Source organism: Pristiophorus japonicus, chromosome 5 (genome assembly GCF_044704955.1).
Source record: "Pristiophorus japonicus isolate sPriJap1 chromosome 5, sPriJap1.hap1, whole genome shotgun sequence".
Taxonomy (NCBI): domain Eukaryota; kingdom Metazoa; phylum Chordata; class Chondrichthyes; family Pristiophoridae; genus Pristiophorus; species Pristiophorus japonicus.
The window spans coordinates 185,187,162-185,200,411 of record NC_091981.1 but is presented as its reverse complement, the minus strand read 5'-3'; the positions used below and the strand labels follow the sequence as shown (position 1 = coordinate 185,200,411).

At 41.7% G+C, this 13,250-nt stretch overlaps 1 protein-coding gene and 1 long non-coding RNA gene across 5 annotated transcripts in view; one reads left to right on the top strand and one right to left on the bottom strand.

Moving 5' to 3' along the window:
• Positions 1-13,250, bottom strand: part of ikzf1 (IKAROS family zinc finger 1 (Ikaros)) — a 127,815-nt gene that overhangs the window by 97,192 nt on the left and 17,373 nt on the right. For all 4 annotated transcript variants that reach the window (XM_070880023.1, XM_070880026.1, XM_070880025.1 and 1 more), the window contains exon 3: positions 10,025-10,144. In XM_070880023.1, the coding sequence (XP_070736124.1) occupies positions 10,025-10,144 (120 nt within the window). The remainder of the gene's footprint in view (positions 1-10,024; positions 10,145-13,250) is intronic.
• LOC139263939 (uncharacterized) overlaps positions 1-13,250 on the top strand; it is a 68,886-nt gene that overhangs the window by 47,639 nt on the left and 7,997 nt on the right. The gene's annotated exons all lie outside the window — the stretch shown is intronic.

Genomic DNA, 13,250 nt, shown 5'->3' with positions numbered 1-13,250 from the left:
TGCCTCTCTCCATTCTTCCTACTAAAATGCATCACTTTGCACATTTCTGCGTTAAATTTTATCTGCCACATGGCTGCCCATTCCACCAGCCTGTCTATGTCCTCCTGAAATCTATCACTATCCCCCTCACTGTTCACTATACTTCCAAGTTTATGGACATCTGCAAATTTTGAAATTGTGCCCTGTACTCTCAAGTCCAAGTCATTAATACATATCAAGAAAAGCAGCGGTCCTAGTACCGACCCCTGGGGAACACCTTCCTCCTTCCAAAAAACAACAGCTATGATGTTAATGCTAGGTGTCAAGTGACAAATTTAAAAATGTTTTGTAGCTATACAAGGTATGGCTCTGTTGTGGAACCTGTTCTGCCTGTTTGGTTATTTGCTACTTTTGCAGGCGTTGCATTTATTTTGTAAGTCATGTACCAGACCACTGAAGCTTGCTGTATAAATTACAAGGGTATATTAGGCACAATTTCAGGTCAAATGTCTGTTATCTATGCCATAGCTGCCTGGCACATTTTTACCTTAGACAGCCAAGAAATGCTATGAATTATTTCAGATTATTCAGATAATTTTGTGAAATTGCATTCCCAGCAGTGAGCCTCTCCCACCAGCAATATGGCTTATGCCCCCAGGATTTTACATTCATTCATTTTAATAGCTGAAAAATTATGGAGCATGTGGCTGAATTCTCAATATGCACTCATGGTGGGCAAGGGCTAAGAGTACAATTTTGTAAAATTACTCTTTACGTCTAATATGTTTCTCCAAAATATACAAAATGCTTTTCTTTTACAAGTTAGAGTGGAAATTCCATTCACATGAATGCTTAACTCATTACGTTACAATCCTGTGGGGGCAAAATTGCCCCTTTTTATAGCCCCGGTATCACCTGAGGGGTTTTCGCCCAGAGTAGGGGGACACCACCGCCTCCCGGGAAATTGACTGGGAGTTTGCGGAGGCGCTACCATGGCAGCGCTGAGCCACACAGTTAGCGCCCCGGGCTGGCTAGCAACCGGTGATGATGTCATCACTGTGTGTGCCAACCCCTTACTGCCCTGTGGGGGAAATTGCCCCGCAGCTGGCCGATATCCACTCTCGTGGCGGTGCTTAAAGGGGAGGGCGCCAGCTCCCTGGATCGCCATCTTTGTTTGTCGGCCAACTGTCGTCGACTCGATAATGGCGGCCCTAGCGTGGTCTGGGTCGCCATCATGCAGTCTGTCTTGGATGCTGGGCTGCTGGCCCGATTGCACGTTGCCCTGGTGGTCTAGTGGAGGCCATCAGAAGCCCTGCAGGGTGCAAAGCGGCCCTCTCCTTTAAGCGAAGGTGAGGGGCGTTGAAGCGCTTCAGTGCTACGTGGAACATCTGCGTAGCGCTTGACCCCCTGTCCCAGTAGCACCCCGGTTACCGTCCCCAAAGTAAATGGAGCACGGGAGATTGCACTCCATTCCTGCACTCCATTCCTTTGTGAGGCGGTAAGCCCAATTCAGCGGTGGGGGCAGGACTTCCGCGCCGGGCTCTAAAAATCCCGCCCCCAATTGGGGCGCAAGGCAATTTCGCCCTCCTGTATTCGTTATTTTTAAATAGGCGTTAACCCATCCAGAATAAATAAGTTAACAACTGCGCAAAAATCAATGCATATAGAAATGTAGTACAAGTGCTTGTACATGAGATTTGCTGATTAGAATTTCTACTCTATAATGTTTAAGTATTTATTTTAATCTACGAAATGGAAAATTAAAGGATTTTTGGGCAGATGCTATTCTTGAGTTGAAGAGTTTCGGTGTTAGAGAAAGGAAATTCCATATTTGTGGCCAAAAAGCAAAATACTGCAGATGCTGGAAACCTGAAACAAAAACAGAAAACAATGCAGACACTCAGCAGGTCAAGCATTATCCAACAAGAAAACAGATCAGTTGATGTTTCAGGCATAAATAAACCCTTCCTCAGAATGGAAAGATATGAAAGAGAACATTTAAAAAGGAATAAAACAAGGGAGAAAAACAAACACACAGGGAATATATGTACAATACAACTTGCTCTACTAGTTCCACAATCTAGAAAAGAAGCCCCTATTGCCCAACCATGATATTTCCATTTCCTGCAAGAACCCTTTGAAGCTTTTGTGTGAATCTGACAATTTAATGACAATTGCAATTGAATTATGGCAGCATTAGCTATGGATTTGAGATTACTAGAAAATTGATTGTGACTGCCTAAATTCAGTTCAGGTGGGGCCCTTTCAACTATAGAAAGGAGATCTTATCATTCTGGTCTGAATTGGGTTTTAGGTCAGAAGGCAAAAGACTAGGTTCTAACTAACTGCGTCCCCAGTAGCCTAAACTTTGCAACATTTAATTTCTTTATGCCACATTTACTTCATTCCCAACGAACAAGGGGTTTGGTTTACACTGAATGAATAAATCAAATTCCCGTTTTATCAAACAGGACTCCGGCATTTTCCCGTGTTTTGTTGATTGTATTCCACAATTCTGTCCATTTTTCCATGAGAACCACAAACCAGTGGCCTTGTCAATAAGATGTAAACAAACAAATGCAAATTATTGATTTGTAGCCCCTCAAAGTATTTGAATGCACCTTCAATTTTCTGTTTTGTACTTCTAAAAAGTACTACAAACACAACATTCTTGCATAAAAATGGAGTGGATACTGCTGCATATTTGGCTAATACGTAGTTTAAACTAAAAGTACACTCCAGATTTGCAACTCAAAAGCAAAGAAGTGATTGCTACTCCCCATCCTTTGTGTTGTTGACTCAGCCCATGCAGAGAAGTGGCCTGGAAATGGAGGCCTGCAACTGACGTGACATCAGGGGGCGAGACACAAAAATGTCATCTTTTATTTCTTGCAACAGGTTGGAGATTTTATATAATCCAAGTGACGAAGATAAGAGATGAAACACTTTGATATTGTTATTAATCATGGTTTTTCTACTATACCAGCAATGATAAAACATGAATCATAGCCATGAAGACTCTATTCACACAGCAATATAGTAATTCACCTTGCATGTCACAGTGCAGCTCTTCTTACAAGCACAAGTAAGGAGGGTTAAAATGCTATCAAAAAGAATGGGTTTTAAAAAATACTTTTAGTACGCACAGATGGCCAAGCAATTTGTCCACAGTGACTCATACTATAATTGTTTGACCCATTCTGTTTTGAATAGTTAACAACTTGCAGAAAAATGGTAATTTTACATATTTTCAGTTCAATCCTTTTTAACATTAACATGCTGTATTACCAGCCATTAGGAAACATTATTTCAATACAGATTATTTCTGTTTGCTACATAGTTTTATGACGCATCCAACATTCACATCACCTTGCACATGCAGTTATAAAGAACAGTAACCTTGAGTCTCTAAAATGGTTGCTGCTTTCTCACACATATGCTACAGTAGAGCACGCTTCGCCCAATATTGTCCTAAAATGGGAAACGGGGTCCTATGCATGTTATAGAACCCTAATTTGTATGTAATAAGGGCCTACCACCTGAAGTGGCTGATGCTCCAGATACTCACCGATAGGCCCCAAAAAGACTCTGGTGGCTACAGTGACAACAAGAACGGGCGGTAAGTAATTCCCACCATTTTTGGGGCACAACTTCCCCATTTCCAACAGATGGGAGGCCACAAAATCTACCTCTGGAAGTCCTAACTCTTCCTACACAATCTGCTTTTTCAAAAACTTACAATAGACTCCCAAAGAGAATCTATTTATTAACCTAATAGACAAATCTCCATGAGCTGATGGTTCCCAGCCCAGGATATTAAAATAAATAAATGAGGTAATTGCGGATATGTTAGTCTACATTCTGGAATTGTGCCTTTGGATTAGAAAATTGCAAATGTCACTCCTTTATTGAAAATGGGAGGGAGGGAGAAAGCAGGAAACTGTCAGTTTACCATCAGTCGTGAGGAAGTTACTGGAATCTATCAGAGACAGAGGCTGGAATTTTGCTCACCTCGGCGGGTCTGGTGTGTGCGATGTTGGTGGCGGGTCGTGACCCCACTGCTGGCTCCATGCTGCTGCTGTCATGTATCCGACATGGTTGCTGCTTGTACTATTACAAGGTGTGCCACCAGAGGGCACTGCAGTGGGAGACCTGTAGGTTACCTGTACAGGTGTGCCAGGCCTAGTATAAAAGGCAGGCCACCATGTGTGATCCTCACTCTGGAGTTACATTAAATGGACTAAGGTCACTACAGTTCAAGCACAACATATTGTCTCGTGGAGTCATTATTAGAGCATCTGAAGACATAACAACTGCCTAAAATGAACTTGCGTTGATAGGGCTTGTTAAGCCCGTCCACCGCGTTTCCTGGTCCAATTAGAGGAAGCGGGTCTGATGACATGATTCATGAAGTGTCATCAGCCAGTTCCTTAAAGGGCCCCTGGCCTACTTTGTTTTCACAGTTGTGCTCTCACTTTTCTACAGCATTGAAGTGCTGCAAACACTGACAATCACTGCACAGAGGTGCAGGGCTGAACCTCGGCTCTCCCATGACTCCCTCCATATGCTTATGGAGTCACAGCACGCAGGGAGATTATCTTCCCTTCCCATATGCGGAAGACATCTTCCCAGGAGACCAACACAACCTGGTTGCACATTGCACAAGAGGGCACAAGCAGGATTGTCATCAGGAGGACCTGGGAGCAGTGGTGCAAATCTTTCAATTATCTCATTAGATGACGAAACATTAGTACAAAACCGCTCTCACCTTCATCTTCCTGTGCCTCTCATCACATCCCCACCACTCTGCCTTGCCCTACTCTTGCACATCCCTCTCTATCTACATTATCACATCCCCATCTCACTAGCCACCCCTCACACTCACTCTCATCCTAGTGCAATCATACCAACTAACAACAAACAAGGGTAGCCACTTGGGTGTTTTATCCAATGTTCATGCAAAGTTTTTCTTCATGTGTTGTCAAACATTGAAGCCTTTATTGTCAACACTTTCCGTTCTTGTACAGATTTGTGTATACCTTTGGAAGTGATTAATGAGTTGGAGTGCCTGGTGAGACATAACCGCCACTGATCCCGCCCACCACCCCCCCGGAAAATTCCGGACAGAGTGACTGAGCACTTGGATGAGGAAGAGTTGATCAAAGAAAGCCAGCATGGCGTTATGAAGGGAAGGTCATAGAAACATAGAAAATAGGTGCAGGAGTAGGCTATTCGGCCCTTCGAGCTTGCACCACCATTCAATATGATCATGGCTGATCAAGCAACTTCAGTACTCCACTCCTGCCTTCTCCCCATACCTCCTGATCCCTTCAGCCATAAAGGCCACATCTAACTCCCTTTTGAATATATCCAATGAACTGGACTCAACAACTTTCTGTGGTAGAGAATTCCACAAGTTCACAATTCTCTGGGTGAAAAAGTTTCTCCTCATCTCGGTCCTAGATGGCTTACCCCTTATCCTTAGACTGTGACCCCTGGTTCTGGAAATCCCCAACATCGGGAACATTCTTCCTGCATCTAACCTGTCCAATCCCGTCAGAATTTTATATGCTTCTATGAGATCCCCTCTCATTCTTCTAAATTCCAGTGAATAAAAGCCTAGTCGATCCAATCTTTCTTCATATGTCAGTCCTGACATCCCGTGAATCAGTCTGGTGAACCTTTGCTGCACTCCCTTAATAGCAAGAATGTCCTTCCTCAGATTAGGAGACCAAAACTGCACACAATACTCAAGGTGTATTCTCACCAAGGCCCTGTACAACTGCAGCAAGACCTCCCTGCTCCTATGCTCAAATCCTCTCGCTATGAAGGCCAACATGCCATTTGCTTTCTTAAATGCCTGCTGTACCTGCATGCCTACTTTCAATAATTGATGTACCGTGACACCCAAGTCTCGTAGCACCTCCCCTTTTACTAATCTGTCACCATTCAGATAATTATCTGCCTTGCTGTTTTTGCCATCAAAGTGGATAACCTCACACTTATCCACATTATACTACATCTGCCATGCATTTGCCCACTCACCTAATCTGTCCAAGTCACCCTGCAGCCTCTTAGCATCCTCATGTCTGACTAATCTGATTGAACTTTTGGAGAAGGTCACTAACATGATTGACAGGGGACTGTCTATGGAGGTTATCTATATGGATTTCCAGAAGGCATTTGATAAGGTTCCACACAAATATTATTAAAAATAAAAGCACGTGGAAGTGGAGTTAGCCATGTGTCAGTTAGCCTAACATCTGTGGTTGGGAAAATGTTGGAGTCCATTATTAAAGAAGCAGTAACAGGACATTTGGAAAAGCAAAATTTGGTCAGGCAGCGTCTGCATGGATTTATGAAGGGGAAGTCATGTTTGACAAATCTGCTGGAATTCTTTGAGGATGTAACGAACAGGGTGGATAAAGGGGAACAAGTGGATGTGGTGTATTTGGACTTCCAGAAGGCATTTGACAAGGTGCCATACAAAAGGTTACTGCACAAGATAAAAGTTCACGGGGTTGGGGGTAATATATTAACATGGATAGAAGATTGGCTAACAAACAGAAAACAGAGAGTCGGGATAAATATTTAATTCCCTGGTTGGCAATCAGTAACTAGTGGGGTGCCGCAGGGATCAGTGCCGGAACCCCAACTATTTACAATCTATATTAACGACTTGGAAGAAGGGACTGAGTGTAACGTAGCCAAGTTTGCTGACGATACAAAGATGGGAGGAAAAGCAAAGTGTGAGGAGGGCATTAAAAAGCTGCAAAAGGACATAGACAGGCTAAGTGAGTGGGCAAAAATTTGGCAGATGGAGTATAATGTTGGAAAGTGTGAGGTCATGCACTTTGGCAGAAAAAAAATCAAAGAGCAAGTTATTATTTAAATGGAGAAAGATTGCAAAGTGCTGCAGTACAGCGGGACCTCAGGGTACTTGGGCATGAAACACAAAAGTATATTATGCAGGTACAGCCAGTGATCAGAAAGGCCAATGGAATCTTGGCCTTTATTGCAAAGGGGATGGAGTATAAAAGCAGGGAAGTCTTGTTACAGCTGTATAGCGTATTGGTGAGGCCACACCTGGAATACTGCGTGCAATTTTGGTTTCCATATTTACGAAGGAATGTGCTTGCTTTGGAGGCAGTTCAGAGAAGGCTCACTAGGTTGATTCTGAGGATGAGGGAGTTGACTTATGAGGAAAGGTTGAGTAGGTTGGGTCTCTACTCATTGGAATTCAGAAGAATGAGAGGCGATCTTATCGAAATATATAAGATTATGAGGGGACTTGACAAGGTGGATGCAGAGAGAATGTTTCCACTGGTGGGGGAGACTAGAACTCGAGGGCATGATCTGAGAATAAGGGGCCGCCCATTTAGAACTGAGACGAGGAGAAATTTCTTCTCTCAGAGGGTTGTGAATCTGTGGAATTCTCTGCCTCAGATAGCTGTGGAAGCTGGGACATTAAATAAATTTAAGACAGAAATAGACAGTTTCTGAAACGATAAGGATGTAAGGGGTTATGGGGAGCGGGCAGGGAAGTGGAGCTGAGTCCGTGAACAGATCAGCCATTATCTTATTGAATGGCAGAGCAGGCTCGAGGAACCGTATGGCCTACTCCTATTTCTTATGTTCTTATACAAAACTAATCTGCACAAATATTGGCCTCAATATTAAACCTCGTCCCCACCCCACAATGGGCAGGACAGAATCAGGATGGTGCTAAAAATGTAATTAAATTCAATATCTGTTGTGTAATGAATTAATAATAAAAACCAGGAAATATGTCCCCAACCCACCACATGTTCACATCAGTCGGTACTGTGCCGTGTGATTGGCCCGCCTCTTCATTAACATATTTAAATCAGGCTCTCACAGTGCAATTACAATGAGGTCAGGTTTTGCCCATGCTACCCCGCTCCCCCACACACCTTTCCTGCAAATATCAGGCCATTATTTCAGTGAGTTAGTAGTAAATCTATGGAATAGGCTCCCTAGAAAGACGGTGGAAGCAGATAGTCTTGAATCATTCAAATGCACATTAGATAATTTATTTCAGAAAATAATATTTTGGGATGCAGTATATGAGTGATTTGAGAAATGGCATATGGTAAGTGTAGCATGCTTTGGACCTATGATTCTCAAAGCTTTCCAGCACTCATCTCATGTCTGGGACTGCTGTAGACTAATTGATAGTGGTTGATTGGTATGATTAGTGAACAACTCCATCATTGTTGTATCATGTGACTATCAGTATGGTAGAAGGCGAACTAGAGCGACCTTGGTCTTTTTTCGTCTGGCAATTCCTATGTTCCTACAAGGGTTAATTGGTTGGGAGGTAGGAGACAGAATAGAGCTAAAGGGAAAGTACTTTGATTGGTGGAATGCAATGTGTTGTTCCCCAAGGATCACAACTCGGGCTTCAGCTTTTCAGCATATTTATCAATGACTTGTATGAAGGATTGCGAGTTGTATATCCAAGTTTGCAGATGACACTAAGTTAGGAGACACAGTAAGTTGTGTAGATGAGGGCAAGAGGTTACAAAGGGACATAGACAGATTAAGTGAGTGGGCAAAACTATGGCAAATGGAGCTCAATGAGAATCCAAGAAATAAAAATTGGAATATTCTCTTAATGGATTGTTGGACTTTTTCTCAAGGAGGCTGGAATATAAATGGGAGGAAATTATGCTTCAGTTGTATAGAGCCTTGGTTACACCCCATCTGGAGTACTGTGCTCACTTTTGGGCGCCGCACCTCAGGAAGGATATTTTGGTTTTGGAGGGGGTACCGTGCACATTAACCAGAATGATACCAGGGCTCATCATAGAATCATGTAGCATAGAATTAGGCCATTCAGCCCATCGTACCTGTACTGGCTCTTTGAAAGAACTATCCAATTATTCATATATCCCTGCTCTTTCCCCACAGCCCTGCAATTTTTTCCTTTCAAGTATATATCAAATTCCCTTTTGAAGGGTTTAAAGTATAAGAACATGTTGCATAAGTGTGGCTTGTATTCCCTTGAGTTTAGTAAGATGAGGAGTGATCTAATTGTGGTGTTTAAAATTATAAAAGGGGTTTGATAGGATAAGGAGAAACAGGTCAAAAGTAAACAATTTGCATGGCTATGTCCTGTGCCTATTGGGTCAGACAGGTTTTCAGGCGTCCTTGGTGGACACCTAAAACAGGGTTTATGTTAATTAGGTGTCTATCGCCAGCTTTAGGATCCATTCCGGGAATGTGTCTGCCCCAAGTGGAGCAAGCGAGTGTCAGCAGGCTTTTTCACCTTAGATAACATCACAACTGAACTCGAGCCGATCCTTACCTGCCCACGCATGTCTACTCTCCAGCAGGAATCACCACGTAGAGGAAACCTTGCCTGTTTTCCCCTTCCTAGTCCAAGTATTTCAATTGAAGTGCCCCTATCAGAACCCCAGCTGAAATCAGTACACTCAGCACAAACCAGAATCAAAACTGGGCTATTCCTCACTGTATGACTCAGCTGCATGCTAAACCAAGAAAGTCTTTCAGTTTCCAATTATTTCTTATAAGACAGCAGAAATACAGCAAGTATGTTCAAGATGTATCATATAAGATCAAATGAAGCCCTTTTACACTTTTAAAAGATTACATACTATTTTGTATAGAATATTTTATTCAGGGTTTACATATATTGAACCATTTGTTTTATTATATAGATTGCTTATTCAAACTATAATTTATTTTCCAGCTAAACTGTAACTTAAATTACTTAAATTATTTTGAAGGGATTCAAATTTATTTTTTGTTATTCTGAAGAGGCATACATTTTAATGAATAGCATAATATCTAGTTCTGGAGTAATATTTAATGCATTTAAGGGGAAGCTAGATAAACACATGAGGGAGAAAGGAATCGAAGTTTAAGATGATAGGGTTAGATGAACAGGGGTAGGAGGAAGCTCACATGGACCATAAACACCGGCATAGAGCAGTTGGGCTGAATGCCCTGTTTCTGTGCTTTACATTCTTCGTAAATAATCTAAAGTTTTTGCACTTACCCATCACCCTGTCACTCTGCAGGTTGTTCTGGCCCCCAGAGCTGGTAGACAGATCTTCTGGGACAGGCATCTGCTCCAATTGTTCTGGTTGATCATTTATAGAAAGAGCTTCATTACTCCCTATGTAAAAATAATATGGTTACACTAATCAAGCAATAATTAATTACAGATGTGTGCTCTTAAGGAAGGAGAGTGTATTTGTGGATCAACTATAATTTTTCTCTAGAAATGTGTGCCCATGTATTTTTAATAGTACATTAAATACTTTACATACAATATTAATGTTCTGAACTCACTTATATCCAAACATTTTCAATTAGATATTGCCTCCTAACCTGTCGAATTAACAAGAACTCTGGGTGGTCAATGCCAAAAAAGCAAGATCAATGCTCTGATTTTTATCTCACACTCCTATAAGAATTAAGTTGTTTAATTCATAAATTTATTATGAGAAAATATGCACGTAGTCAAAATGTTTGAATTGATTTATACCATTTTTTATTCATCAAATTTTTGTCTTACTCCAGTGAAGTGTCTTGGGATGTTTTACTACGCTAAAGGTGCTTCAATACAACTCTTTGGGAGTAAACCATGATAAACATTAAATCAAGTGCCCCCCGATCTGGGGGACACTCCAGACACTATACTAGGGGTTGTTTTTGGTGATTTCTTTTTGGGGGGGGCGGGGTTGGGGAGTAAAACCATAATTTACAAGTGCCCCCTATAAAAGGGGAGGGGGACACTAAAACCCGGCAATTAAAACAAATTAAACTTTAAAACATATAAAATCAAATCAAAAGGTGCTTCAATACAAGTTGTTGTTGTTGTTGACAGGTGCAGAGGTTTCACAAAATGATTCTAGGTTGGATTTGAATGATTAGGATTTAAATAATACAATTTCATTTTAATTACAAGGAGTGAAGTAAAATAATTAACACAATTAATAAAAGGAACAAAATTAATGCAAGACATAAAGGTAAAATAGAAGTAAGGTAAATTCAAAGTAATCATTAAGTGAAAAGCAGCAGCAGATTTTAAAAAGCTAAAATCATTCTATAGGAAGCAGGTGAGAATTTGAACCAATACCCTTGAATAGAAGCTAGTGACTTCCAAAATCACTCAATATAACATTTGTTCTTTTCCTTGCTTAACATATAATGCAGTTTCTCCAAAGCAGTTGAAAAATGTGAGGTCTGGCCCAGAATTAACCCATTCTTTACAGTTATATATAACGTGCTGTGTACTTGTACTTGTACTTCTGATTCAATACATGTTCTGGCTTGAGCAAATTTAATCTAGTTGGTAAACTATAAGACTATTAGTTCCATGGCGTAAGAGCAAAAATATAAAAACAAGAAAACCCAAGCTCTTGGCCAGATTTGGGGAGAATAACATCAAATATATAACTATTAAATCTGCCAATTAATGAACAAACATGAGCATGGTTTGTGGAGAGAATAAATAAAATGTAATAATGGGATATGAAGGCTTACTATAGAGATTCCAAATAATGGCTGAGGATCAGTAGTCAAACTTTAAGAGGTTTCAAGGTCTTTGATATACTATTGACATGACATACTTTCACATATTTTAAGTTAGAGTAACAGTGGAGATGCGACTGAGTGCAGCAAGAGGTTAGAAATGTGTGCTTTTAACTCTGGGATCTGGAATTGAATCCAGTGTAGACTGACAGGGTGAAGCTCGCCCCACTGTGCTTGTTGCAAGATCCAAATTATAACATGGACAGTTTCAACCTGGGTACTAGTTGGAGTGAGTACACAGGATAGTCCTGTCAATCATATAGCATGAATTGTCAATATTATGGAGAGTGCAATAAAGTTAACAGGTATGGAAAGCTAGACATTCACTCTGATCCAGAAGGAGTGCTCCACCGAAGCTAGGGTTAGGGCACCCTAGGGCAGGATTTCCTCAATGTAGCAAAATCGTATGTGTGTAACCCTTGGCAACCTGTATCACATCACCACCAGAGGACCTACCTGTTGGAGTCCCAAGGTATCCCAGCAACCCTTGGGAGCACTGTATATAAGCAGGCCTCCCATGCTGTACCAACACTCTGGAGTTTAATTAAAGGAGCTAAGGTCACACTTAACTCATTGCATACAGTACTCAGTTGTATCATTTTATTATGAGCGTAACAATTGGCGACGAGATAACAAACAACCATGCGAAAATGCAAAGAACTGTTGGTATCCTGGACTAATTCTCAGAAGGGGACAATTGGGAGGCCTTTGTGGAGTGACTCAACCAATAATTTGTGGCCAATGAGCTGGAAGGGGACGAGAATGCTGCCAAACGAAGGGCAATCCTTCTTATCGTCTGCGGGGCAACAACCTATGGCCTCATGAAGAATCTCCCAGCTCCGGTGAAACCAAGAACCAAATCCTATTTAGAACTGTGTACGCTGGTCTGGGAGCACCTAAATCTCAAGGAAAGCGTTTTGATGGTGAGGTATCGGTTCTACACGTAAACGGTCAGAAGGCCAGGAAATGGCGAGCTACCTCGCCGAATTAAGGCGCCTTACGGACACTGCGAATTCGATGGATTCCTTGAACAAATGCTAAGAGACTTTTTTGTGCTTGGCATTGGCCATGAGGTTATCCTTCGCAAACTATTGACTGTTTGCTAGTGCTGTTGGGGAGGAGTTAAACTAATATGGCAGGGGGATGGAAACCTATGCAGGGAGGCGGAGGGAAGTAGAATGGGGGCAGAAGCAAAAGATAGAAAGAAGAAAATTAAAAGTGGCGGGCAGAGAAGCCTAAGGCAAAAAGCAAAAAGGCCACGTTACAGCAAAATCCTGAAGTGGCAAAGTGTTTTAGAAAGACAAGCCTGAAGGCTCTGTGCCTCAATGCGAGAAGTATTCGGAATCAGGTGGACAAATTACTGCGCAGATAGCAGTTAACGGTTATGATGTAATTGGCATCACGGAGACTTGGCTGCAGAATGACCAAGGCTGAGAACTCAACATCCAGGGGTATTCAACATTTAAGAAGGATAGACAGAAAGGAAAAGGAGGCGGGATGGCATTGCTGGTTAAAGAGGAAATTAATGCAATAGTAAGGAAGGGTGACTTTAATCTACATATTGATTGGGCTAACCAAACTGGTAGCAATGCGGTGAAGCAGGATTTCCTGGAGTGTATTAGGGATGGTTTCCGAGACCAATATGTCGAGGAACCAACTAGAGAGCTGGCCATCCTAGACTTTGT